Source organism: Pollachius pollachius, assembly GCF_949987615.1.
Source record: "Pollachius pollachius genome assembly, chromosome: 7".
Taxonomy (NCBI): domain Eukaryota; kingdom Metazoa; phylum Chordata; class Actinopteri; order Gadiformes; family Gadidae; genus Pollachius; species Pollachius pollachius.
The window spans coordinates 21,872,755-21,898,188 of record NC_136940.1 but is presented as its reverse complement, the minus strand read 5'-3'; the positions used below and the strand labels follow the sequence as shown (position 1 = coordinate 21,898,188).

The 25,434-nt window shown below is 44.5% G+C and overlaps 1 protein-coding gene across 7 annotated transcripts in view; it reads right to left on the bottom strand.

The window, feature by feature from the left end:
* Window positions 1-25,434, bottom strand: part of elavl4 (ELAV like neuron-specific RNA binding protein 4) — a gene marked incomplete at both ends in the record, with an annotated part of 68,841 nt that overhangs the window by 36,526 nt on the left and 6,881 nt on the right. For 4 of the 7 annotated variants that reach the window (XM_079740416.1, XM_079740417.1, XM_079740418.1 and 1 more), the window contains one exon: window positions 2,773-2,859. In XM_079740416.1, coding sequence (XP_079596542.1) covers window positions 2,773-2,859 — 87 coding nt within the window. Of the gene's footprint in view, window positions 1-2,772; window positions 2,860-15,999; window positions 16,024-25,434 lie in introns of those variants that run through there. The other 3 variants (XM_079740421.1, XM_079740420.1, XM_079740422.1) reach the window with 2 other exon arrangements.

Below are 25,434 nucleotides of genomic sequence, written 5' to 3'. Positions count from 1 at the left end.
CAGTGCTGCTATTATAACATTTTATTTAACAGTATGTTTAATGATAGTTGAGTTAATGATATAGAAAGCTACATACTATTAGCCTATTAGTCCAAAAGTTCTTCACCACAAACTGATTAACATATGATCTCTTTGGTGTTTCAGCCCCTTAATGATTTACATGTAAGAAGTCTAATTCATTTCAACATTTATTTTCTGATTCAATCTAATGTTCAGTGATATCATTCAGAAATTATAATATATATAATAACTAATTAATGTAAAGTACCCCACAGACAGCAGAGCTTGTTGCAAAAAATACAGCAATCCTGTCATTTAGCTCAATTCCTAGATCATCAAAAGATTGCCCCTGTATGCTAATTACAGATCAGGAAGTCGATTTTAGAAATTCAAAACTGTCAAAAAAAAAGTCTTCATGTTATTTTCTGTGAACCAAAGTCAGAACGTAAAAGAATAGGGATAATTTATGTAGTAAATATGAAGTGCACTTGTCAAATACACAAAACGCTAACTTGATTGTTGAAGTTATTGTCAATCAGTTTCTGAAAAATATTGTATTTCTGTTCCTTCCCAGGTAGAAGAAAAGAAAAATATTAATAATAATTCCTTAATAAAACAATGTTAAATATCAAAATTATATTCTCAACTCAATTTCAATTAGAGAGGAATTTATATAAAAAAATAAACAACCTGGGGGATAATCATGTTTTGATTTGTCCTTGTTTTTAAATTATAAAGACTTGAAACGTATCGCCTTAATCAGTCTGTGCTTCTGTCATTGTTCTTTTCTGTGCCTCTAACCTTGTGTGGCAAGACAAAATGCTTCAAGAAGAGAACAGACAAAATGTCACGCTTGTGTCTGCTTCAATCCTCTTTTCACACAGACACACTCACAGAAAGCGACACACACTAGCACATACACACATATATGCATGAAACACGCACACATACACAGAAACATAGACTCATTCGCGCCATGGCAACTGCGTTGACAAACATATCCACCATAACCACAGACAGTCAGACACACACAGCACATAGCACACACACACACACACACATGCACACATAAACAATGCCCAAAGCCCAAAGCAGAAAACAAAAAACAAACAGGCGAAGAGACGTCTAAAAGCTCTCAAGATGAGAGCTGCATGCAAATTGTCTTCTGACAGTATCCTGCCTCACCACTCACCATTCTACCACAACTCAGAAGGAGAGAGATAGAGACAGAAAGAGAGAGAGGGAGAGGGAGAGAGAGTGGGAGATCGGAGACACAGGGAGAGAGAGGTACGGTAAGAGAAAATAGAGATAGAGTGAGACGGAGACGGAGAGGGGGAGAAAGGGAAAGGGAGAGAGGGAGAGGAAGGGGGAGAAAGAGGGAGAAGGAGAGAATGAGGGAGAAAGAGAAAGAGAAATTGGAGTTATAGAGCGAGAGGGGGAGAAAGAGAGGGAGAGACGAAAGAGAGAGATAGAGAGAGAGAGAGAGAGAGAGAGAGAGAGAGCAAGGAAGGCAGATAGAGTAGATAGAGAGATGATGATGGGAGAGGGACAGAGGTGGGGAGAGGTAGAGAGAGGAAGCAGTGAGAGAGGATGGGAGAGGAAGAGAGAGAGGAAGGGAGAGGGGGAAAGGGAGAGGTAGGGAAAAGGAGAGAAAGAGAAGGGAGACAGAAAGAGACGAGAGAGAGAGAGGTAAAGTGTCTAGCTAGAACAGAACTGATTTGAGAGGGCCTTATTAAATCTGTTTACATTCCCTGCTGGGTCCCCCTCTGTCGGAGGCTTTCTACTCCATGGGACATTTTCTGAGGAGGTTTCAAACCAAAATGGCTGACTCTAATTAACGGGGACCTGCAGAGTCCCACTGGCCAATTATATTCCTCTCCTTGTCCCTGCCTACCAGCATTATTGCTGCTCAGCGGTCCACTTGGCCGTGCTTGTGAGCTATCTGGCTGCTCAAACCCCCCCCCCCCCCCACTGCGGTCCCTGGGCTAAGGACAGACCGCACTGCATGGCTCCTCGCTAGCCACAACACGCAGCCCTCTCGGGCTAGCGGTAAGGACAACAAGCAGCCGATGCAAGACGCAGCTTCCTCCACTCCATAAACCACGCATCCTACACTGAGCCCGGACTTCAGAGCCCGCCACTGTGGACGCCCCTGTTTTTAAAACTGCAGTGATGGAACACACCTACAGGCACTGATGCAGGCACACCAGGCGCCGTTGGAAAGTGAGGTGGTGTTAACTAGAACTCACAACTTGTGTTTAAGTGTTAATTGGAATGCATAACTTATCATGTGACAATATGATAAATTCTTTAATGCCACCGAGCCTGGCCTTGTTTTTTAATCAGCCTTTTATTTGTTGTAATTCTTGTGGCAGCACGTCTTGTGCACATTTCTTTGCCTCTACTTGAACTTCTGCGTTTTCCAAAAACATGTCTGCACACAATCTAATAACGTTAAAACATGCATTTGTCTCCTCATCAACTTTTCCCGGCCTCCTCAAAGCCTCATTACGGTGGCTCCATTATGAAGCAGCACAACACCACGACTATCTCCTGCCTACAGACTACGTTCACCGAGCCCCTGCTTCATTTGCACTCATCAATCCCCCACCGCCGTGGACATAACCGCCTCCGTCAGCAACACCACCTGTAGCGCTGTCTACGCGCGTGCATACGGTTACATACATTAACAAAATCTGATTAAATCAGTTCATGGGTGAATATAAAATGGTTGGGGGGGGGGGGTTGGTGGGGGCAGTGAGGTCTGCTTACCATCTTTGGCTGTGTCAGCAGTCCTTTCTCTGCCCAGCCCTGGAGCTGCGGGAGCTCTGCCTGACGCCACTGAGTCTCTGTCGACCCCTATGGAGCGGAGCAAAGGGAGGGAACGCAGGGCCCACTGGTCAGAATCACACACTCACTGTACAGCGCCGGTGTGGGGGTGGTGGGTGGTGATGGTAGTGGTGGTAGCGGTGGGGGTGGTAGTTAAGGGAAGGCGGTTTGGTCAGGGTGAAGGAAGTGGTCGGTTTGCCGGAGAGAGGTGCTTCACCGAAGAGAGACGCACAGTGTATACACCTCAGCAGTCGGACGCCGGTCCCACCGGAACAAAGACGGGTGGCTTTTCTTTCTTTATTGGTGAATGGTTGAAGGTTGCGGAGCTCGTCAAATGTGTGAGGGAATGTGGAACACTGAAGACGGCAAATTCACACGTTCACATTGAATTACAAATTAATTGTGATTTTTTTCTAAAGAACCGGCCATTATCAAAGATTGAATTCAATGTATCAGCGCTTGGGCTGATAGGAGCACAGCTGTGTGTGTGTGTGTGTGTGTCTGTGTGTGTGTGTGTGTGTGTGTGTGTGTGTCTGATGTTGTGTGCTACAGTGATCCTGGCAGCGTTTATAATGAGGGTTTCCCTCTCGATCTCTGTGGGTAAACAAGCCGCTGGTGCAAGAGACAGAAGCCCCACAAATGAGCACGAGGAAATGTGTTTGCTGGATCTCCAAGGCTCCCGTGCCTGTAGGTAGCTAGCCACACTACAGGCAGCCAATTTAGCTGAGGAGAAGGAGGAGAGGAGGGATGACCTCTGCCTTCATTTGCTCCTTCACAACGACGAGGAGAGGCAAGCGAGGGATCAGATGGTGGGAGGGGAAGGAGGAAGAACAGCAAGACAAGGGGTGAGTAATGGGTGAGGTATCTTCCCCTATACTTCAAAGGAGGGAACGGGAATGATTGAGGGAGGGGGAAGGGGAAAGAGAGAGAGAGAGAGAGAGAGAGAGAGAGAGAGAGAGAGAGAGAGAGAGAGAGGGAGATATAGAGAGAGAGAGAGAGAGAGAGAGAGAGGGAGGGAGAGAGAGCGAGTTAGAGACAGAGAGAGAGAGAGAGAGTTAGAGACAGAGAGAGAGAGAGAGAGTTAGAGACAGAGAGAGAGAGAGAGAGAGAGAGAGAGAGAGAGAGAGAGAGAGTTAGAGACAGAGGGAGAGAGAGAGGGGGAGAGTGTGTGTTAGAGACAGAGAGGGAGAGAATGTGTGCATGTTATGTTGTCGACCTGTCTTGTAAAGTTAGGCCAGGATGCGTAATGGCAGCCTAAATGAAAGTGGCCTGTCAGGCCGGCAGGACCAGGAGGGCACAGAGGTTATGGGAGGGGAGGGGGATGGATAATATAGTTTCTGCTGTAGACAGTTTACTCTGAATTTCTAGGAGTTGGGGGGAATAATCGTATTGAATCCACAAGCCATACCATCTTTGTTTTAGTCGGAGTGAAGACCAAAGGGTTACTGTATCTGGAGCACAAAAATCTAAACGACGGTGTATCATAAAATCCATACTACCTTTTAAACATTTAGCCTTTTTCAAATGGACGTGATGGTGACCCGCAAGCTCCAATCAACCATCGGATTTTGTCACAAGTTCATTTTAGCGAATTTAGCGAGGTACATAAATAATGATTTCTAAGAGCCTTGAATGGACATTATATACATGCCTGTGTGTGTGTGTGAGCATGTGTGTAGCGAAAAGCAACGTTAAACAGTCGAAGCATATTTCACCACGTCTATGACTTCACATTCTCAGGAGGTGTGAGGGGGAATGGCCTGCCGCAGCAAGCAGTGTTGCTGTACGGTGTATTAAATGTGGTGAGCAAGCAGCAAGCAGATGTATATGATTTCTCAATTTGCAATAGCTTTTGTATAGTGCAAACAGGCATCATTTGGGGAGCGGGAACAATATTGCATATCTCACAAGTGTGTTATGAGTCTCTGAATTTCATTTTTTATAAACATTGCTCCATGCTCAATATGCCATGCACATCCATTCAGGGACTGTATGATACATACACACTCAACAACTCTCTCACTGACTACACAAAACCATGCACACACACACACACACACACACACACACACACACGCGCACACACACACACACACACACACACACACACACACACACACACACACACGCGCGTGCACACACACACACACACACACACACACACACACACAAACACAAACACAATATCTCATCTTTCTTAATTTTCTCCTTGTCCTTAGGTTTATCACATGAACACACTCAGTGCGTCTTCTGATAAAATCTCAAATAACACCAGGATAAAGGCGCAATGCAATTACATTTACCAACCATTGAGATGAAAAACTGCTCATGGATGCATTTTCAATTATTCAGGGAATACATTTTGGTCCGCTCTCAGAAGCTGGGGAGACTCATTATGTAATCAATACACTCTATAACACCATTAATATTTGATGCCACGAAAGTGCTTCCTGTCTTATTGGGCTCCTGGCCAGTGGTTTATGGGTAGTGCAGTCAAATAGGACATGCCATATCCGCCCACAGCGGAGAACACGATTTCGACGTTCTAATAGTCTGGAAGAGCACAGGGCGCGGTCAATTCACAGCAACGCTTTAAATATGTGCAATTCACTCTGAAAGACATTCTGTGCCCGTGCGATATACGGGTTATGATTTTCTCTCTCTCTCCCTCTCTCTCTCTCTCCGTCACCCGCTATGTGTCACCTTCACTAGCTACACGGGGAAAATTTACATGCCTCAGACGCCTCTCTCTAGTTCTCTCTCGCCCCATTTTCCTTATTTCCTGCCCTTGCTCCTCTGCTGCCGGCAACACTATAAAACCCCCAGCACCCGTTTTATTGCTGCTGCGTTACGGGGCCGCTCTCTCCCAGTTACTACGGAGCTTACACAATTAATTTAGCCTGACTTGGGTAGGATAGATGGGGGCTGTAAAGACTGCAGAGGTGGATCACTCTTCTGCGGCATAGTTTTTTACTGACAGACGCATTGCTTTGCGGCAACAAAATGGAGTCGCTCAGACCTTACAGTGGTGCCTCTCGCCATTCCCCTGCACCACCTCCATGCTCCTTTTACAAGCATTTCACTGATGAAAGAGGACACAGGGACAGAGCTGAGCTAACAGACAAGTAGGCTTATATAAGCTACTGTACTGTACCGGCAGATATCAACTGACCATATTAAGTATGGAAGTGACTAAAGAACAACACACTGCAAAAAAGGTGAAGATCCACCACGTCTACTGCTGGCGAGTGAAGACTACTTCTCCTCTGGTGACTGAGAAAGGATTGGAGTTCTTGTGAGACCAGGGGAGAGACGGAGATTTATACCACTTTACTATCTCTATTTCTTGGCCAGCCAAGTTCCCTCTAATTCTCTTTGCGCTATTGATTTTTTATTTTTCTCTTTGCTCTTGTCTCCCCGGGCCCTTCTCTCTCTCACTGGCCTCACGCCCCACTTCTCTCTCTTTCCATCTCTCTCTCTCTGTTTCTATCCCTCCCTCTCATACCACAGTCTCTGTTCCTGCAGTGTCTTTGGGGCTTTGTGACAGACATCTTGCAGTTCAGACCGATGCTGCCCAGGATCAATTAGAAAAAGTAGTTTAGGCCGGAGGCTATAGGCTCACAACCGCACACACTAATACAAAAACACACACACACACACACACACACACACACACACACACACACACACACACAGACAAACACACAGGCAAACGATCCAGTCACGCAGAAATACGTGCACCCACGTAGTGATTAGACACCCTAAGACATACAGGCAAACACAAACCCAAGGCAAAACCGAATACACACATCTCTGCACTTAATGCACTCTGGCCTGCCTGCCTGCAGTCCGATCGATCCACTCCTCCCTTGCTAAATGGCTTCTGTCCTCCATCCTCCACCCTCTTCTTCTCTGTTGGGCTCAGGGTAATGAATGTTGCAGATGGTGCTAGACGTGCACGCTAGCTATTCTTCATTTAACTTTAGTTTGACTTTTCTCTCTCCCTCGTTCTCCTTCTGTCTGGATATTTGTTCGCTCTCCTGGCTTCTTAGTGTTTTAGTACGATCGATGTGGCTTCCCCGCACCCAGCCTTTGGGTAGTCCACATTGGAATGCAAAGGGTCGAGGGTCAAAAGAGGGATACTTTTGTTGTATTATATATCATTTCTAGATAGAGAACAGCCATACCATGAGCCTGTTTTCATCCAGAGGCTTAGTTTAACTTATTATTCCAAGCAGTAAGAAAAAAAAACAGAAAATTATGGCTCACTATAAAGTTATTTCATTTTTTGTTAATTATTTTGGAACTTTGTATTGTTTCTTTCTGCACTATTTCATTTGGAAATGGAGGCAGTGAAGAGACACATAGAACAGCCTCAAGGACAAAGACAGTACTGAGGGTATTCACACACACACACACACACACACACACACACACACACTCAAACAGACATGCGCACACGCACACATACAGACACAAACACACAAATGCACTCCCCTTTGCTCATCCAAACTGTAGTTGGAACTAGAGCCATTTGTCCACTGGCTAACTCCCAATTCTGCACCAACGCATGCAGAAAATTGGTGAGCATCTTTACTCTGGAGCTGACACTTCAATTTGTGCAGCTTCGGTGACCGCTACTCTGTGGTCCCTCCCTCGCGGGTGCGTGAGAACAGCTGGACACCTGCCTAGCCGGGCTGGCCGAGGCCTGGAGCTTGGGACCCGGGGCCTGGGAATTAGGGGCCTGACCTCTTTTGTCATCCCGAGCCCGTGTCCCCGCACCGCCCGGGCCCTGGCATCGGCTCTGGGGCCCCCGTCACAGCTTCACAGGTTCAGCTCATTGCCAGCGCCGCTCCCTCTCCTGTGCAATCCCTCATTCATGTTCCCTCGGCCACGCTTTGGTTGCAGTTCACTTCGAACGACATCTACCCTGAACCCTATGAAATCTCCATTCCCATCCCGGCCCCCGGAGCCACTCCATGATGCATGCCGGCCTGAGCTGCCACAGCCACAGGCTCCCGGCTCAGTCAAATCAGGGAGCGCACTGTGCATTACTGTCGGTGCCGCTGTAATCCCCAGGGTGTGACGGATGGGAGTGATCACTGTCAAAGTCCTTAACTGGGACTTTATGCCCGGATTAAAGGGGGCTAAACCATCATCGGCTTCCATATATGGGATCCTATCCCCAATTAACTCACGTCAATAATGCTTAAAATGGTTTTACTGAAATGTGTGATCATTGTGTTTCTCTTGCTCTTTACAATGGTAGGAACAAAGGATGGAATAAGACGAGGAGGGATGCGAAGATGCCGTGATAGAGGTGATTCATTCTACAGTTTATGACATAAGAGTCTTCCTGATAGAGGCCACACCCGCCTCCCACTCCCACTTTGTAGATGCATACACTGCTCTAGACCGCAACACCACATGGTGTGTCCTGCTATGTACCGGATGTGTAATTCAAAACGAGTCAACCTTGAGTGTTTTTTTTTTTAGATAAGCTGAGACAGAGGACGGACAGATCCACATGCAGAGATACAAGGGTGAACTGCTGCCATATGAGTCAGCACCAGGTGTCCTGACTGAGGACAATGCTTCCAAAAAGCAAACGGCAGGTGATTGTGGTGTTGCACCTGTGCAGCGAAACTTGTCTTTATAGACTGCTCCTGCTTCAGGAGAAGCCCCCCCACCCCCTTAAGAAAGCCCCCTAGTGTCCGTGTACATGCATACACTCCCATGCATTCACAAAGTCACACATACTGCAGTGTGCCATGTATCCAGCTGCACAAGTCAAGTCAGGAATAAGCAATTTTACCCTTTACTGCTTTTGTGACTGACTGAGGCAGAAATAGGTTCCTGGCTTGCTACAAGTACAAACTGAAGCAGCACTTGTTTTGAAGCAAGCAAAACTGAAAGCCACAAAATATCCCCATAAAAAGCATTCAAGATGGGGAGGCTACCGATAATACCACAGTATTAATAATAATAATAACAATTAAAAATCATTAGCCTAATAATAATCATATATTTTGACCAATTGCCCTGGAGTATTAGGGCTGGATTACAGAATGGCATTGAATTAAGAATTTTTTGAGATTTTGTACTTGATATTTAATTCAAGCTATTTAAAGTAGTAGTCAACACAAATTGAACAGCAAGAAAATAAGAGAACACACTCACCACACACACACGCAGACACACACAGTCTGCTGAAATTTTACAGAGCTCCTCCTAATCTGATTGTTCTTTCCACAATCAGCTGCTATAGTCAGCTAGTGTCTGCTTCGGTGTGTGTTTGTGTTCCCTTATGTGTGTGTGTGTGTGTGTGTGTGTGTGTATGTGCGTGTTTGTGTGACTCTGTGTGTGTGAGTTTGTTTTGAAACTGCCTCGAAGCACAGTGAGCTAAATAAAAAAGACACAACCGCTGATGTCCTAGAGAATTCATTCCAAGGCCTACGGTACTGTGTCTGTCAATGATAGTGTGTGTGTGTGTGCGTGTGTGTGTGTGTGTGTGTGTGTGTGTGCGAGAGAGAGATAGAGAGACATAGATAGATAGAGTGCATTCGTTCATGTGTACCAAGGAGCTAAACTCATTATTGATTTGGCTCTGAACTGTAGCTGATATAATCAAATCGCTTCTAGAGGAAAGGACAGCTCTCTGTCATCTGTCTTAATAAGTAAACAGTTTGATGGAAATAAGGAGTAACAGTAGCTTGGAGTGTTGCCGTAGTTCCTTTTTAGTAAGACACTGAATAAACAGTAAGGAAATGAGTGCCCCCATTGCTGCGTTGACCTCAGATACTCTCACTTCACTGAAAGGAAATGTGATTAAATGCTTATAATTAGCTTTTTCATCTGTACCAACAGTGGTGCTTATTTTCCATACTATATGCTGTCGTACATGCAGTCCTACCCCACAGATGCTATCATGTGCATAAAGTGTTTTCAATATGCTTCGTTTGATATCTGCCAAATAAATTATTCATAGCCATTTCAATCACCGATAATGCTATAAGTGCACTCATCACAGCCCAGTGTGACTGCTGAATTTATAGTGAGGCCGTGCTATCTGAGGATTTAATCTTGATGTAACTTGACGTCAGAGTGGTGCAACCATTACCGGTTTCCACTGCAGGATGAGCAGAGAGGAGTAAGACACAAAAGGACTCCAATGTGTACCAGCACGGCTAACAGACAAGGCCTGCGGCATACCAACTAAACCATCAAGTGTGGCGTGCATTCAAACGAACAGATGAATCCCCCCTACCACCGTACAGTGCAGAGTAATTGAAAATGCCCACAGGAGACAATCTATGTTCATATACAACGGTTTGTGCCAGTTGGAGAAACGTATAGGAGGCGGGGGCTTTGGCTGCCGTAAGAGAGACTGAGATGACGCCGGGGAGCTGTGCATATGGGAGATAAAGAACATTTATCTCACTATCATTCCCGTTTCCTCACCTTCTTTTCTCTCCTGCGCTCGCTCCCTCTCTTTACTTTTACCCCGTTGACAGGCTCTATTCATCTCAGCCGCTGACGTTTATCAGTCTCGATAAGTATCTGAAGCCACAGTCCTATTTCCAGTTTGGGGCTTTGCAAATGCTGGCGATGCGCCGGCGAATTGAAGGGAACGTGCATTTATTTGCGAGGAATCCATAGCTGCGATGGAGCAGTCACCTTCACTATCCATTCTGCGATCTCAGGAAGTTGCGTGGTAGCTGTGAATGGGAGAGACTAGGCAGACTCCCTTGGCTGCACGCACACTGCGTCATACCGGTGCTACACCACACCACAACGAAGAATAGCCAGGTTATCCCCGGGCCTTCCTTTAGCATGTCTGGGAATAATGCTAAAGGAACACAACATAGCAATTTCTGTTTAGATGGGGAGCTGCTATGTTGGAGTCATTGTTGGTCTCAGTTGACATCTACATAGATTGTATGTGCTCTATACGACTGTGGTGGTATTGCCCCTGTCTTTCAGTGCAGCGCCTGCTGAGCTGATGTGCCTGTCAATGAGATTCTGTGTGGCAGTATACTTTATGGCATAACGTGTTTGTAGGCATTTAAGGGTATGGAAAGTAGAGACAGGCATTTTTTGTCAACAACTTTTTGTTGGCAAAAATAAATAATATTTAAATGTACATGTATTACAGGGCCAAAGCTGTCCTAAACAGTAGAAACAAGGTATTGAATTTGACTCCCCCCAGAAATGGTGCCATTTTGTTGCATGTTAGCGTGCATGTTCCATCTATAATTCATTAAGCTACAGAATTATATAAATGTTTAATATGACAGGGGCGGCAAGTCACTCGCTGTTCAAAGTGCGACCTTGAAACGTCCTTTAAACACAGCACTGGGCCAGTTTAACTGCAACTACAACTGAAGAGGCAACCCATATGCTCACACAAGCGGTTGGGCACACACACACACACACACACACACACACACACACACACACACACACACACACACACACACACACACACACTCACACACACACACACACACACACACACACACACACACACACACACACACACACACACACACACACACTGTCTGCCACTGCTTTCTGTTCTTTGTTCCTGGGATGCAAAATGCAGATGAGACAAGTCAGCTGCCTGTGTTCCGTCTCAAGAGAAACTGCCACTCAAATGCAGTGTGTGAATGAATTCCAAAACACACAGGGAACCGTGGAGGATGAGAGACGGAAAAACTGAGAGAAGGAGCAACGGGAGTGAAGAGGCAGAGGAGCCAGATATGGGGAGGTGGGTAAAAGGGAAAGAAAGGCAGCCGTAGTAAGTAGCAAATAAAGGCAGTGTTCCCTCTCTCTTTCTATTCCTTTAACTGAACAGAGAGCCGTATGCACACATGAATACCGCGTCTCTGCCACTGTATTTTCCATGCGGATATTTATTCTGAAAAGCGGCGACGCACAACAAGGACTCGGTCCTGTGTTTGCGGGTATGGTGAGACGCTAACACTCCCTAGCTGATTATGTGTCTGTCTCTCACATTTTGAGTTGCTGCCAGAGGAATTAGGGCTAGTATTTGTGAATCCTCCCAACACAGGAGAATGCCTTACCATGCCGCTCAGAATTTTGTCGTCTTTAAAATAAAATGAGGGAAACACATTTTAAATAAATGAAGGAAATCGCTGTGGAAGCCTATTAAATTTTCAACGTGACCGTTTTGTGAATCTTCATGTGTGTTTAGGCTGCGCACAAAAGGAATATTTAAAAACCAAAGCATACTAATTGGGACAGCGATTGTTACAGCCGGTTCTTATTCAAATAGGCTTTTGGCTCATTAACTGCATCCATCCAGCCTTTATTGAAAAGAAAGTGGAAAAGACATTTATAGACGATTCAATATTTAGCTTCTTTTTTTTATGTGCCGCAAAAATTACAATGTCATGTAGGTACACTTTCTTAAGACTAAACAACAAAGGTACAAAATAGGTTCCAATCAGAGTCGACCTTAGGCTAACCCTTTTGATTGAACTTGCTCATGCCTATTGAACGAGTTCAGGAGGGTTTTAATTATTTTTCTAAAGATGTGTTGAACGGTTGGGGTATTTGAATATTCATTGCATTAATATTACATATATATATAGTCATACTGTTTTAGGTCGGCTATAGATCTTTTCAGTCATTGTCTGAATATCTGCACCTTCCCCATTTAAGAATCGTATGGAATACAGTCCTAACTAAATTAAAATGGCAATCCTGTAATGCCTTAAGTACGTTGTTTGTTGTTGCTAAACCAATTAAATGTTTTTCCGACTCTACTCTATTCCTGTCGTTACATGACTATCACCTGCATTCTGAACCTCATTACAGTGTAGGGGCAGAAAGGCAGTAAACATGTAATTAGCTCACTGGCTAGTGTCTCTGTGATTCCCCCCCTCACCTACTGCAGTACAATACTAGCTAACTCACAGCTACATAGGAGCCACATACACTACACAACTGATCCCCTGCAAGTCCATGTACCCAAGAAGGCACACACAAATACACACACGCACAATCAGACCCACAAACACAAGTTCATCCAGGCACAAAATCAACACAGTGAGAGGCAGGAACGGTACAGTTAGTTCTGTACGTCTGTCTATGGTCAATTTTCGCGTATATGCAAAGACAGAACAAACTAAACAGACAACTCCAGCAAAAGCCCCGCTCAAAAGACTTGAAACCAATGCTGGCACACACACACCACCACGCCACCGCTTACAGTAAAAAATAACTTTACCACTTGACATTTCAGCATGCCTGAGCTAATTACTGCGAATGTGTTGGGACTACAACGTAACGTCCAACAGGGGTATCTGTGCATGCCAACACATCAACACCACTAACCACAGCCTCACTAGTGCTAACCACAGCAGCTCCGTAGGCCAACACACACCAACGCACAGCACTACTGACCCACATGGATGAAAGGAAATGGCAGCGACGGGAGCGGTTTTCAGTTTGTTGAAAGGTTACCGACTGCACTGTTGCATATCAGCATGCATGACATTTTGTTCGGAGACTAAGTCTATTGGCGGGATGCAATCAAAACATGGTTTCTACGTTAAACAAAAAGGCTGTTTTATTCTTCTCGCATACATATATGATAAATCCACATGAGGTAATAAAAGGTGGAGACAGACAAATTAATGAAAATACTCTTCTTCATGGCAGGAAGAGAAGGGAATATTTTACATGAAATCCATGGCAACAATGTTTATGATTTAATTACAGCAAATGTAACTGACAAAGATACCCACATCCCCTCTCTGCTTCCTTTTCACTGGTGGTTTAATCAGGCTGCAGTAAAAACGTCACTCTGCATCTGACCACACGTCAGTCTCACTGCCCACTCTCATACACTGGCTGACACAAGCTCCTGCGACCCCCAAACACACACACACACACAAGTTACTGCCACCCAAGCCCCCCCTACACACATACACAAGCTAATGCCACGCCACACACACACACACACACACACACATATACACAACACACTACTGCCCCCCATGCAACCACACACACAAACAAGCTAATGTCTCAATACATACAAAAACACACACACATAAGCTACTGCCCCTACACACACACAAACAAGCTACTGCTAGCACACACACACACGCACACACACACACACACACATGCTACTGCCATAGCACACACACAAACACACACACAAATGCCGTTTGAGACTGACAAGATAATTGTAGGGCTGTATTAATGTTCCCACTGATATTTCTTTATTAGGGCAAAACATCTCTCACTTAATGCCTGTGAGTCATCTTCATTGTCCCCCACCATTGTGGTGACATTACCCTTTGTTAATGGTGGCTTGGAGTGTTGGCTATACACTTAATATTATCAACCCTTATCTCATTGAAATGTTTGCCCTACCTTCAGTAACATTTAAATAATTTATAGCAAACCATTCAGTCAGTGAATCCCTGCTAATAAATTCCTCTCACACGCCATCCTATTAGCATTGATGTGTAACCTTGGAGCTGTGAGGCTGGACAGGGAGCACGGTGTTCTGCCTGAGGGAAGCTCAAACACTGTGTGTGCATGTGTGTGTGTGCGTGTGTGACTGTGTGCATATCTCTGTGAATGTGTGCGCGTGTACGTGTGTGCATATGCGCACACACACATGCATACACACACACATTTGTGCATGTGTGTGCGTCTGTGTCTTGGTGTGTGTATATATATATGTGAATGTTTGTGTGTGTGTGTGTGTGTGTGTGTGTGTGTGTGTGTCTGGGTATGTGTGTGCTTGTGCATAGAAATATGATGGCCGATTTCGTAGCAGATAACCCCTACACTTTCCCTGCGGGGGGCTGCAGATGTGCGAAGAACAGTCGTATTTATTATCTTTACCGTTACTCCACCTTACCTTATCAAGGCACACATCTCTTCTCCTGCTATTCCCCTCTATTTTCCATTCCTTTCTCTGAATTCTCCCCCCCCCCCGACACACGCCTTGTCTCTGTCAGCTCTGTGTTAATGCCAAGGCCCTCCGTCTACACTATCCTGGCGGCTATGCTAGTACTCTCTGTCCAGGGCACACACGGTGCTAGCTTAGCCCCGCTAGCCTCGGATTCAATTAGCATTTTGATTGCATGCAGGGGAAAGAAGTCGCTAAGTTACCAATCAAACATTTACTTGATGACAAACAAATAACATGCACCACATTCCTGATTGCTAATACAAATGTCTCTGATTGAGCCGACTTCTAATTGTAACCATTTTAAAAACAAATAAATGGTCATGTGTGTGTGTGTGTGTGTGTGTGTGTGTGTGTGTGTGTCTGTGTGTGTGTGTGTGTGTGTGCATATATGTATGTATGTATGCATGATGTATTGATGGGTGGACAGAATGTTTCAGTAAGTAACTTGCAAATTAAGAAAACAATTTTTTCAGTGCAGAAGTGCACTCACATACACACACACACACACACACACACATGAAGACACACACACAAAGTAGCACTGCACATGCATATGCCCACATTTGCTATCTACAGGCAAGCACAGCGCCACAACATCATCAACCTTCTGCACACATGAATATAAATTCAAAAGGTCCTTACTTCACCACTAAGTGTACATTCAGCATCAGCAATGTGCATTGGAACTTCACGGCACTAATTAAAATGAAGCAGAAATAAGAAAACGTTATACACATCATCACCACACAAAGTACTACTACTCTCTGGCTCGACCCTCCCTCCCATGCAAGCAGGTCTCTCTTGTCACAGCCACCCATCTCCACCTCCACACCCTCCTCTTCCTCTCCTCACCCCAACCCGAGCATTCTGTTGTTAGCAAAACTGTTAGCACTCCCTCACTTTGAGTCTTTTTCTTTTCATGCACGAATGTCCAATCTCTCCCCCCCTCATCTGTCTTATACAGCATTTCAACGCGGTGTGAGGAATTGTCATATTTATCCCTGAAAAGTGATGACATGCTGCCTGTATTCAGGGAGCACAAAAATGATCATATAATGACAATGGATAGACTGGGTTCTAGGTACAGTAATCGCCACCACTACAACTAATCTACTGCTGTGGCGCGGGATGCTCACTGTTCAAATGAAAAGACTGGTCAACAGTATAACAGAGTATAGCGGTCGGCTGCCGGCAGCCTTCTTCCTTACCATCTTAAACCCATTCCACTCCATTTGGGAGCCGCCGGCCGTTTGTCTCTCTCTCTCTCTCTCTCTCCCCACACACACAAAACAGCAGCAACGCCTCTGCAAAGGGAAAAAAATCCCCTAGTCTCTCTCGCTATGTGTCTCTGTCGTCGCTCTCGCTCTCCTCAAGAGCTTTGCCTTTAATTTCTCTCTGTCTATTTCTCTCTGCTTCTGTTTATCTCTGAGTCTTAGCGGCGAGCAGACGGGATTGTGCTGGTGGCGTAGAGAGCAGGCATCGCCTTCTTCCACAGAGGCTGAGAGGAGAATGGGCTGCTTAGAGTGGGAGAGTGATGGGCTGCAGCATCCCTCCCTCCTTCCCTCCTCGAGCCCTCCCTCTCTCCTCGCTCCCTCCCTCGCAGAGTCACCCGCCCAGTCGCCTGCTCGGTTGGAAGGTCAAAACCCACCCACTCGCCCCCTCCTACCCCTTTTGCGGAATCTCTGATTGGCTCCTTAGCCTGCCTGTCGCTGCATCTGCCTCTCCCCCTCCTCCCTTTCCTGGAGTGTTAACACCTTCGCTCTCTGGCTGGCTCGAAGCCGTCGCCGGCACACGCCAGCCTCAGCCTGGCTTGGCAGAGAAAAGGCTTTCTGAATCCCAGCAAAGCAATCAATTGCTGCTGAGGTCCCTGCTTGAGTGAGCCGGCAGAGCGGTGCGAAGCGGAGCTCTAGGCGAGTGATTGCAGCCCGGGGCGCTATAGTAATAGGATGCCTGTGCAGCGCCATGTATATAAATTAGCTATTACAGGGTGAATGTTAAAATCCTCTGTACGTTTACACGACTCTTTTTAGGCTACTCTGTTGTTCGTCAATCACACGCACACACAGACACGAGCACACACAATAAGTAGTAGGCTAGCTGTTGTTTTTGCCTTGAGTTGGAATGCCATGTTGTCAGTAGTCAATAATGTCCACGTGAATAATTCGCTACATAAAAACAGAAAAATGCCCAAAATAATGAATATGGGTATACATATCGAATTATGCAATGAGTTTGATGAAAAGGAAAAATATATATATTTTGGAATCAGTTGTGTGATTATGGCAAGCGAACAGATATACACCTGCACCTCATGTTTTGTACACATCTGTCACAGGTGGGATTCACCAATACAGGGGAGGGGGGGTTCTCGTTGTAGCCGTAAAACAAAAAAAACATTTAAATAGAAACCGTTGAATTCTGAAACAAAGGTGCGTGTTTCCGAATATTACGGTGAAAGCAATTTCCCCTTACTTGTGTTCTACCTATTTAACTGATGCGGTGTCGTCTTCAGCATAAACACATTTAACATTATGCCTACCGGGGGAAGTAACAATAAGCTTTCACTCACCATGACCATTCTCGTTTCAGAGTGTCGTTAGAGAGGGAGGAAGGCGTGCCGTGCTAACTGTAGTCTCGGCGGGTAAACTCGGAGAGCGCGTGGTCCCAAGGACAATCGGATAGGGAGACTGGCAGCGCGTGCTGGTGTGGATGAATGGAGCCGAATCTCCAAAAAAAAACGACAAGTATACGCCGTCGGTGTGAGAAGTAAACCCTTGCTATTTTATCCTCTGCCAACAACGTACACCGAATAAAGCACGCGGGCTTAATAATAAAACATGAACAACAAATAGAGACTCGAGGTTCCCGTGAACACAACGCAGAGAAAATAACACCTTTCCCTAACAAGCCATTTATGGAATATCCAGCATCCTCGCGCGTAGCGTCTCATTGGCTGCGCGAGGTAAAATTGGGGTGGTGCGGATGAGAGAGGGAGGCGGGCTTGGTCAACGGCCGGGGAATAGAAAAGACAGAAGCCTACACCCATGGAAAAGGCTGTATACATCAGGAGTAGTTTGCATTATGAAATGTTATTATTTTTAATAACATTTTCCTTTTTATTTTTAAACATTATTATATAGACTGACCAAAAGGAATGCGCTCATTCTGTAGTTCAGAGTGGCGAGCACAAAACAAACGATCAACTAAGACTATGACAGATATAGTTGCAAACAAACAGTATACTTATCGACAATAAACATCCCTTTCACTTGTTGATAGTAAGTTGACGCAAGGAATCTTAATTTTTTTGTTAAAATGAAAACCCCATTTATAACACTATTTGCAAATAGTGCTGCATTTTGTACATTTTCACTCATATTTAACTATAAACCTTTAATAAGTAGCCCAGTATATCTTTTTCCGATTTAATTTCCCTCACAAGTCTTTAAAGTCCTGCATTTAAAATATGTATATATATATATATATATATATATATATATATATATATATATATATATTTTACATATAAATCTCAAGAAGACAAGAAGAGGGAGCCCTTGCCTCTACATCAGTTGTCACCACACACGTACACGCAAACCCGCGCCCGCGCGCGCGCGCACACGCACGCACACACACACACACACAAACACACACACACACACACACACACACACACACACACACACACACACACACACACAATTTTCCATTTCCCTAAAGCTAGCCTGTTATCGTAACTAGTTGGGCTGAAAATGCTCAACCCATATTTTTGTTGCCTGACATGGGATCAAAACATCATTAGATTCCCCAACACATAATCATACTATTTTCTCTGTGCTCCAGCAACAGAGGGAGGCAGCCATTCAGCTATTGCTCATTCTCATGTTGGTTTGATTCAATTAGCACAAGGCTTGGCAGTGCTAACATACTGAGGAAAGTCCATTAAACCTGTGGGGTATTCTCTTTTCCATTTAGCAGGCTAAGAAGTGCTTTGCTAATCAAATTATATCACGTCTGATATTATCTCCATGCTGTGCATATGCTATAACAACATCATTTGTGTTTTTCAAGGAGTAACTTACAGGATTTTCTCAATGTTTATTCGAATGGCCACATGATTGGATTAGATATGTATTATCAATATATATTGCAGGATAAAACCTATGTATTGGCTTCTACGTATTACACCCAATGCATTTTAGAATTGAAGAGCACATTTCTATGATTTATGGAAACACTCAATGTATTTTTTTTTACTTCACATCCCATTCGACCTCTGAACCTGCCTAGCCATCTTATGACATCATAAATAAAGGTAGTGTCTAATGACACACACACAGACACACGCGCATACACACAGACACACACAAACAGAGGACACAAGCTGAAAACAATTTGTCATGATGTGGTGAATGTGCGTATGCAGTGTTATCTGAATGACACAAACTAAGCATGGAGTCATGTTGAGTCCATGCCCTAGTTTAGATTACACACTGTGCACTGCAATGTTGCATATGGGCAGATGGAGGACGCGGTGTCAAACATTCTAGCAAGGGCACCCATGCTGAGATACTTTATAGTCTGGAAGATGGAGATACAGTCGCGAAACGCATTATCCTGTGGGCTTTCTTTTCCTTTTGACATGCACACATGTGCACATGCACACATGCGCAGGTGCGCACACCCTCTCACGCGCACACAGACACACACACACACACATAGACAAAGATTCAAAAAACATTAAACATGAGAGCATTGCAATTTTAAAAACATCAAGAATCAAGAGTGTCATAAATACTTATGCTTGGATTTCCTATGTTGCTTTTTTAAAATGCATTCAGAGTTGGAGTTAACATTTTGCCCAGCCTTGATTATGTTAGTGTCATGATAGTTTATTCCGAGGCAGACTGCTCATACTCAATTTTCAGATCATAATTTGTAATCTTTATATATATATATAAATTAAATAATAATTCCCTTCATTTCAAAGTTAAAAAGCTTTTGTGGCAGTAACCCAGGGTTTCCAGCCTCACAGTCAGCAATGTGAAACTCAATCTTATTGATTGGTCCTGAATCTCTCTCTCTCTCTCTCTCTCTCTCTCTCTCTCTCTCTCTCTCTCTCTCTCTCTCTCTCTCTCTCTCTCACTCTCTGACACACAGACACAGACACACACACACACACACACACACACACACACACACACACACACACACGTATACATGTGCATGATCAGACAAGCAGAAAGAATACCAAATACAGACACAAAGACAAACATCATGCACTACTGCTATATACAGTACTACATAAATCCCTTCCACAAGTGCGTCACCACCCATTGCTGCTATAGAGGCAAGACTGAGACCAGCCATGTTTTACTGTGGCCGGGGCCTGAAGCCTGTTAATTCAGAAAGAGAGAGCTGGCTAATTGTCATGAACTCCCTCTGCCCCGAATTTCCACGCTAAACCCCTCCCACTCACAGACTCTGGTGGATTAGCTGCACACTGTGGAGATAGATTTGTATTTTTTTTTTGCTGATGCAAATGATCACCAGTCCAGAAGGGGTGGCGGACTTATTTGAATTTCAACAAAGGGGTTTAAAGATCTTTGAACGCTAAAGTACTACATTATCTTTGCTCCTTTCCTCTTTCCGTTTGCTTTTCTCATACCCCGTCCAACCGTCTGTTTAATTGGAAGCGCCAGCAGCACGAGGTTCACACAAACAACACACACATTTACAGACACACACATACACAACACACTGTTTACTGTTGACTGCTGCAAGGGTTCCATAGGGCTGTAAACATTTCAGCGTCATCACAGCGTCATATACATATTTACACTTTGACAGACTACTCGATGCCACATAACACGTCTTGGTGGGAAGGTGAGGAAAAGCCAGACAGAGGTATAACAGCTCTGTATATGCTGTGTGTATGCAGTGCTAATTGCAGGTGCTCCAAGTAAGCGTTGTGGTATCTGCCAGACTTGGTGTCTCAACACCTGTCTTATGCCTCACTCTGCATAATAGCACTGTTCTATTTAGAGGGGATATGTGTGGATGCCAGCAGCCATGTCACCTTAGGGTGTGTCTTGAACAAAATGCAAAAGAAAGGAGAGTCACTTTGCGCAAAGCTTTAAAATTAATCCAACTCCGGTGTACAAAAGCAATTCACTTTGAATGAGCCACATTAAAAAATGAAGAAAATAGTAAAGACACTTTATGAAGGAGGTAGTGTGTGTGTATATGTGAATGTGTGTGTGTCTGCGTGTGTGCTTGTGTGCGTGCGGCGTTTGATCGTGTACGTGTGATGTCGTGTGGAAGGTGTGGTCGCGGAGGTCGGGGATGTCATAACACCAATCCGACCGGGCCTTTTCTGCCTTTTCTAATCGGCGAACTCACTGCCACTCAGGATACTGTGGAACAACTTAATACGTGTAATCGCCAGAAGCATCCTCTCCTCAGTGTGCCGGGGCTTACCCGGTCCTCTGTTTGATTCGCCCTTGAAGGATCCATTGGGTTTGCCGTATTGAAGTTCTGGCAGCAATAGCGTCTTAGGCGCAGTACTCAGATTGATGACGGCCTCGCCCCTGGCAGGTGTCCACCCTCCGCCAGGAACAATCAACAAATGGGTGTCAGAGCCCAGGACTCCTGTCTGCCCTCCCCTCTCCCAGCGACAAACTCGCCGTCATTCCTTCGCTGGCTCCCAGACGGCCAGACGACCATTACACTGCACTGTACCCAGGAGCTATTCCGCTGGACTCACTGACCCCCCCCCCCCACATTGGATTACACTCCATTTAATCATTGAAATGCTAAATTGTATCACGTTTAGTCAGGGTTGAGGGAGGAATACAACTTTGAAGCTGTACTTGTTTATACTACATATACTGACTATATATATCATAGGGGAACATTTGTATAAATAATTCAGAATGGACCTCATTTAGGAAGGCGTTGGACACAGCATTGTATGTGTGAACCAAGACGCAACGCATGGCTTCCTCTACGAGTCCGTGGTTTCCTCTAAGAACCTCACACCGTTTTGGGTGAGGTTCCGGCGCTCCAAGAGCTGCCTTCCATTGATGCCCCTTGACGTGATCCATCACCAGACATAACCCCTGCTGATGTCACTCTCCCTCGCAGACATTCCTCCGACACCGCTTCTTCATGTTGATCCCACAACCGAGAGCGTGCTGCATTTGTCACGGTCGCTTGTCTCCCCCCTTCAACGGGAGGGCTGTTTGATATGGATGCCGCTCTGTCGACCGCAGGGATGTGACAGGGGGGGGGGCTCTCTTGGAGCTGAGGTCAGATAGCCTGTCTCCAACGGTGGAATATGCAGCGATGGCTTGCCAGGTCAGCTTGTTAAAGCGAAAGAAAAAAAGAAGGAAAATAAAGAAGGAGCTGTTTTTTGTTTAGGGATACAATTCAAGATAATGCTGAGATTTAGGATTTCTTTGATTTGTGGTTTTTGAATCGCTCAGGACTTTAATGATTACAGCAGGCGTAGTTTGCCAATCAGTGCATTTCTGTGGCGAGGCAGCTAACTGCTAGCTAATATACATTAGTAAACTACGCAGCCTCAAGGAGAACTGGATATTTACAATTATGAGATACAGGAATAACAACACCTCCATCACGCATGTACATGTTGGCTCTGGAAATCTGCAGTGCGGCTAGCTAAGCAGTGGCTCTATAGGACCATAGGACGTGGGATGCGGCCTGGCACTAAACTTGCATCTCAACAGGAGGCGTGTGGATTATAGTGTCCATTTGGACAACAGAGTAGCCCGCAGCTTGGACTGACATTCAACACCTCGGCCTGGTGCATCCGCTCCAGCCAACCAGAATTGCACAAACCTACTTAGAGCTGTTAAGTGCTGTTTAGCATTAACGTACAACTCAATATAAAGCTTATTATGTGATACCATTATACTGATAGTGTACCCCATAGCATACATCATTTAAGATCAATTGCAGATTTATGTTGAGGTTCCAATGTTTTCATTTATGTTATATTATATTCTAATCTATCTATTATATTCTGTAATAATCTATTACTTTCCTTTCTATAACATTGCATTCTATTTTATTCCATTTCATTATATTGTATTATATTATATTATATTCCATTCCATCAAATTCCATCCACTCCATATCATTCTATTCTAATATAAGTCATTCTACGTTCATCTATGTTGTCTTTGTTGTCTATGTGTTTGTGTTGGTTCTGAACTGCTGGGGTGAGATGGAGCAGTGGCCAGGCCTCAGTGAGGTTCTGGTGGCTGGTCATGGGGTGCCGCGGTGGGCCTTGGGGCTGAGGGGCTGTGGGGGCAGCAGCCGGGCTTGCTTTTGATCCTGGTCGGGGTACATCCATTCTCCCTGGGTGACCGCTGCGGTCCATCTGGCAAAGGGTTTTAATCAACCCACCCATTACCCAGTCCCCCCCATAGGCATCCGCATGCACAAAAACACACACACGCACGCACACACACACACAAACGCACACACATACACAGGTACGTACACACACACACACACGTACGTACACACACACACGCACAAACACACACGCACACACACACACGCACGCACACACACACGCACACACACGTATACATACACTTACACATAGAAACACACACACACACACACACACACACACATACACACACAGTGTAATATTTAGTATTAGCACTGCTAACATCATAATTTGTTTATTTTTTGCAGTTATGTTTTGCTGAAATGAGGAATAAAGTAGTAGCTCAAATATGAATTGTCCACAAAAGCCAAAAGGAGCTTTACTAAATATTCAGGCCAAATGTTTCCAGAAAAAGAGAAAAACGAACCTCGGGCTTCTGTGATAAAGAACAACTTTTTGTCAAATAAAATGCAGCCGTTCGCAGGCCTGCCCCGCAGCACGGTGGACAGAAACATGCACATGCTGCACAAATCATGCTCTCTAAATGTCACTTCATGCTTAACCGCTCTTCCCCGTGCTTGAGGAGAGCGAGTAGGCAGCGCACGTCCGCACGACATATGAATAACTCCATCGGCTCACGCTCTTAAATGCCTACACGCTCCGAGACTTGTTTCAATTTAATTGTGTTGTCAAATCATTTAGCAGTTTGAAGAAAAAGGGAAAAGTTATAATTTCCTTCACACCAAAATTATTTCGTCGTCTATGAATTATTCATTCAAACATTTTCGCTCAACAGTTTTAAATAAGATAGCCTGCTGCTTGACTTTCGTAAATATGAACTTTATACTGCTCTTCCAAAGTATCAACAGAGAGGCTCACATTGGTCCGGATTTAACACCCACACACCCACACATGCACACGCACATACACATGTGTACACGCACACACATACACAGACACAAACACACACACACACACACACACACACACACACACACAACCACACAATAAATTAAGCCAGGACAGGTCACCCTTAATATTCCAGCAATAAAAAAAGAGCTGTTGATTGGTAGCCTAAGCCTGACAAAAAATGTACATATATTTCTGCTGCTGTATATTATTTTAAACAGTCAGTAATGTTCCAGCTCAGGCCACACTCTTGTTAGAATATATGCATTTTTAATAGGATTGTAGAGGTAGAGGTCTATTGATGACTACTGCTAATGCATTTTACAGAGCTCTGAAACCACCTACCACCCAAAAAGTGAACACCTACTATAGTCACAGAGTGGGACTAAAATACCTGCAGTATTTTCATTAGCTTTTGAGCTCGATTTAGCCTACCATGCATGTATTGTTTTGTACGCGACCAATCAATTGCTTGGAAAAATCCATCCCAACTCAAGAATACATTTAAGAGCACTTAAGCGGCATATTTTAGCCCAAGGACTGACGGTATCATGGCGGAGCTAATGCGGGAAAGCGCTAACTTTGTTTGGTCACTCCTCCGTGCTAATGCACATAAGCCAGCGATACATCATTTATTCACGGCAACGGCAGACACTCTGCCTCCCTAGCAATTAACCAATCAATAAAAAGGCATCGGCTTTTAAACTTCCATTCTGAGAGGAGGAAAAAAAAAACAGCGCCGTTCGTCAACATGTCGAGATGCTAGCCGCACGCAATCACTCAAGTATCAGCAGCGTTTGTCACCTCAAGTTTAGTAACGAGCGATAAACTGCCTTTCTGCCTCGGTTCTCTGTTCTTAAAATGGCTGCCATCACATTGTTGGATCATAGTCTTATGTGCATTTATTTTAAATCCTTTATTCACGTTAAACCTAAAATGGGAATATTGGTTATACTGGAGGTGGTTGACGCTGTAACAGTATTGAGGCATCGATGCGTTTTATGACAATCACACATGGTCATATAAGAATATCATTGACTAATAGGCTACATATATTTAGGGTTGATGTGGTTTTCCCCTTTGAATGAACTGTAAACCTTTTGTAAACCTTTTAATCAAACATTACAAATTGCACAGGTTATTTTATTTATTTATTTAGGACGCTGTATTTCCCAAATGACCCAAATGACATTTACATTTCACAAAATAATAAAACCTGTGAAATTATACGCTGGTTTTCTGCATCATTTAATTGGTATCTTACATGAAATTCGTTTTCCATTTTGGAGTTGGAAATAATACAATTACT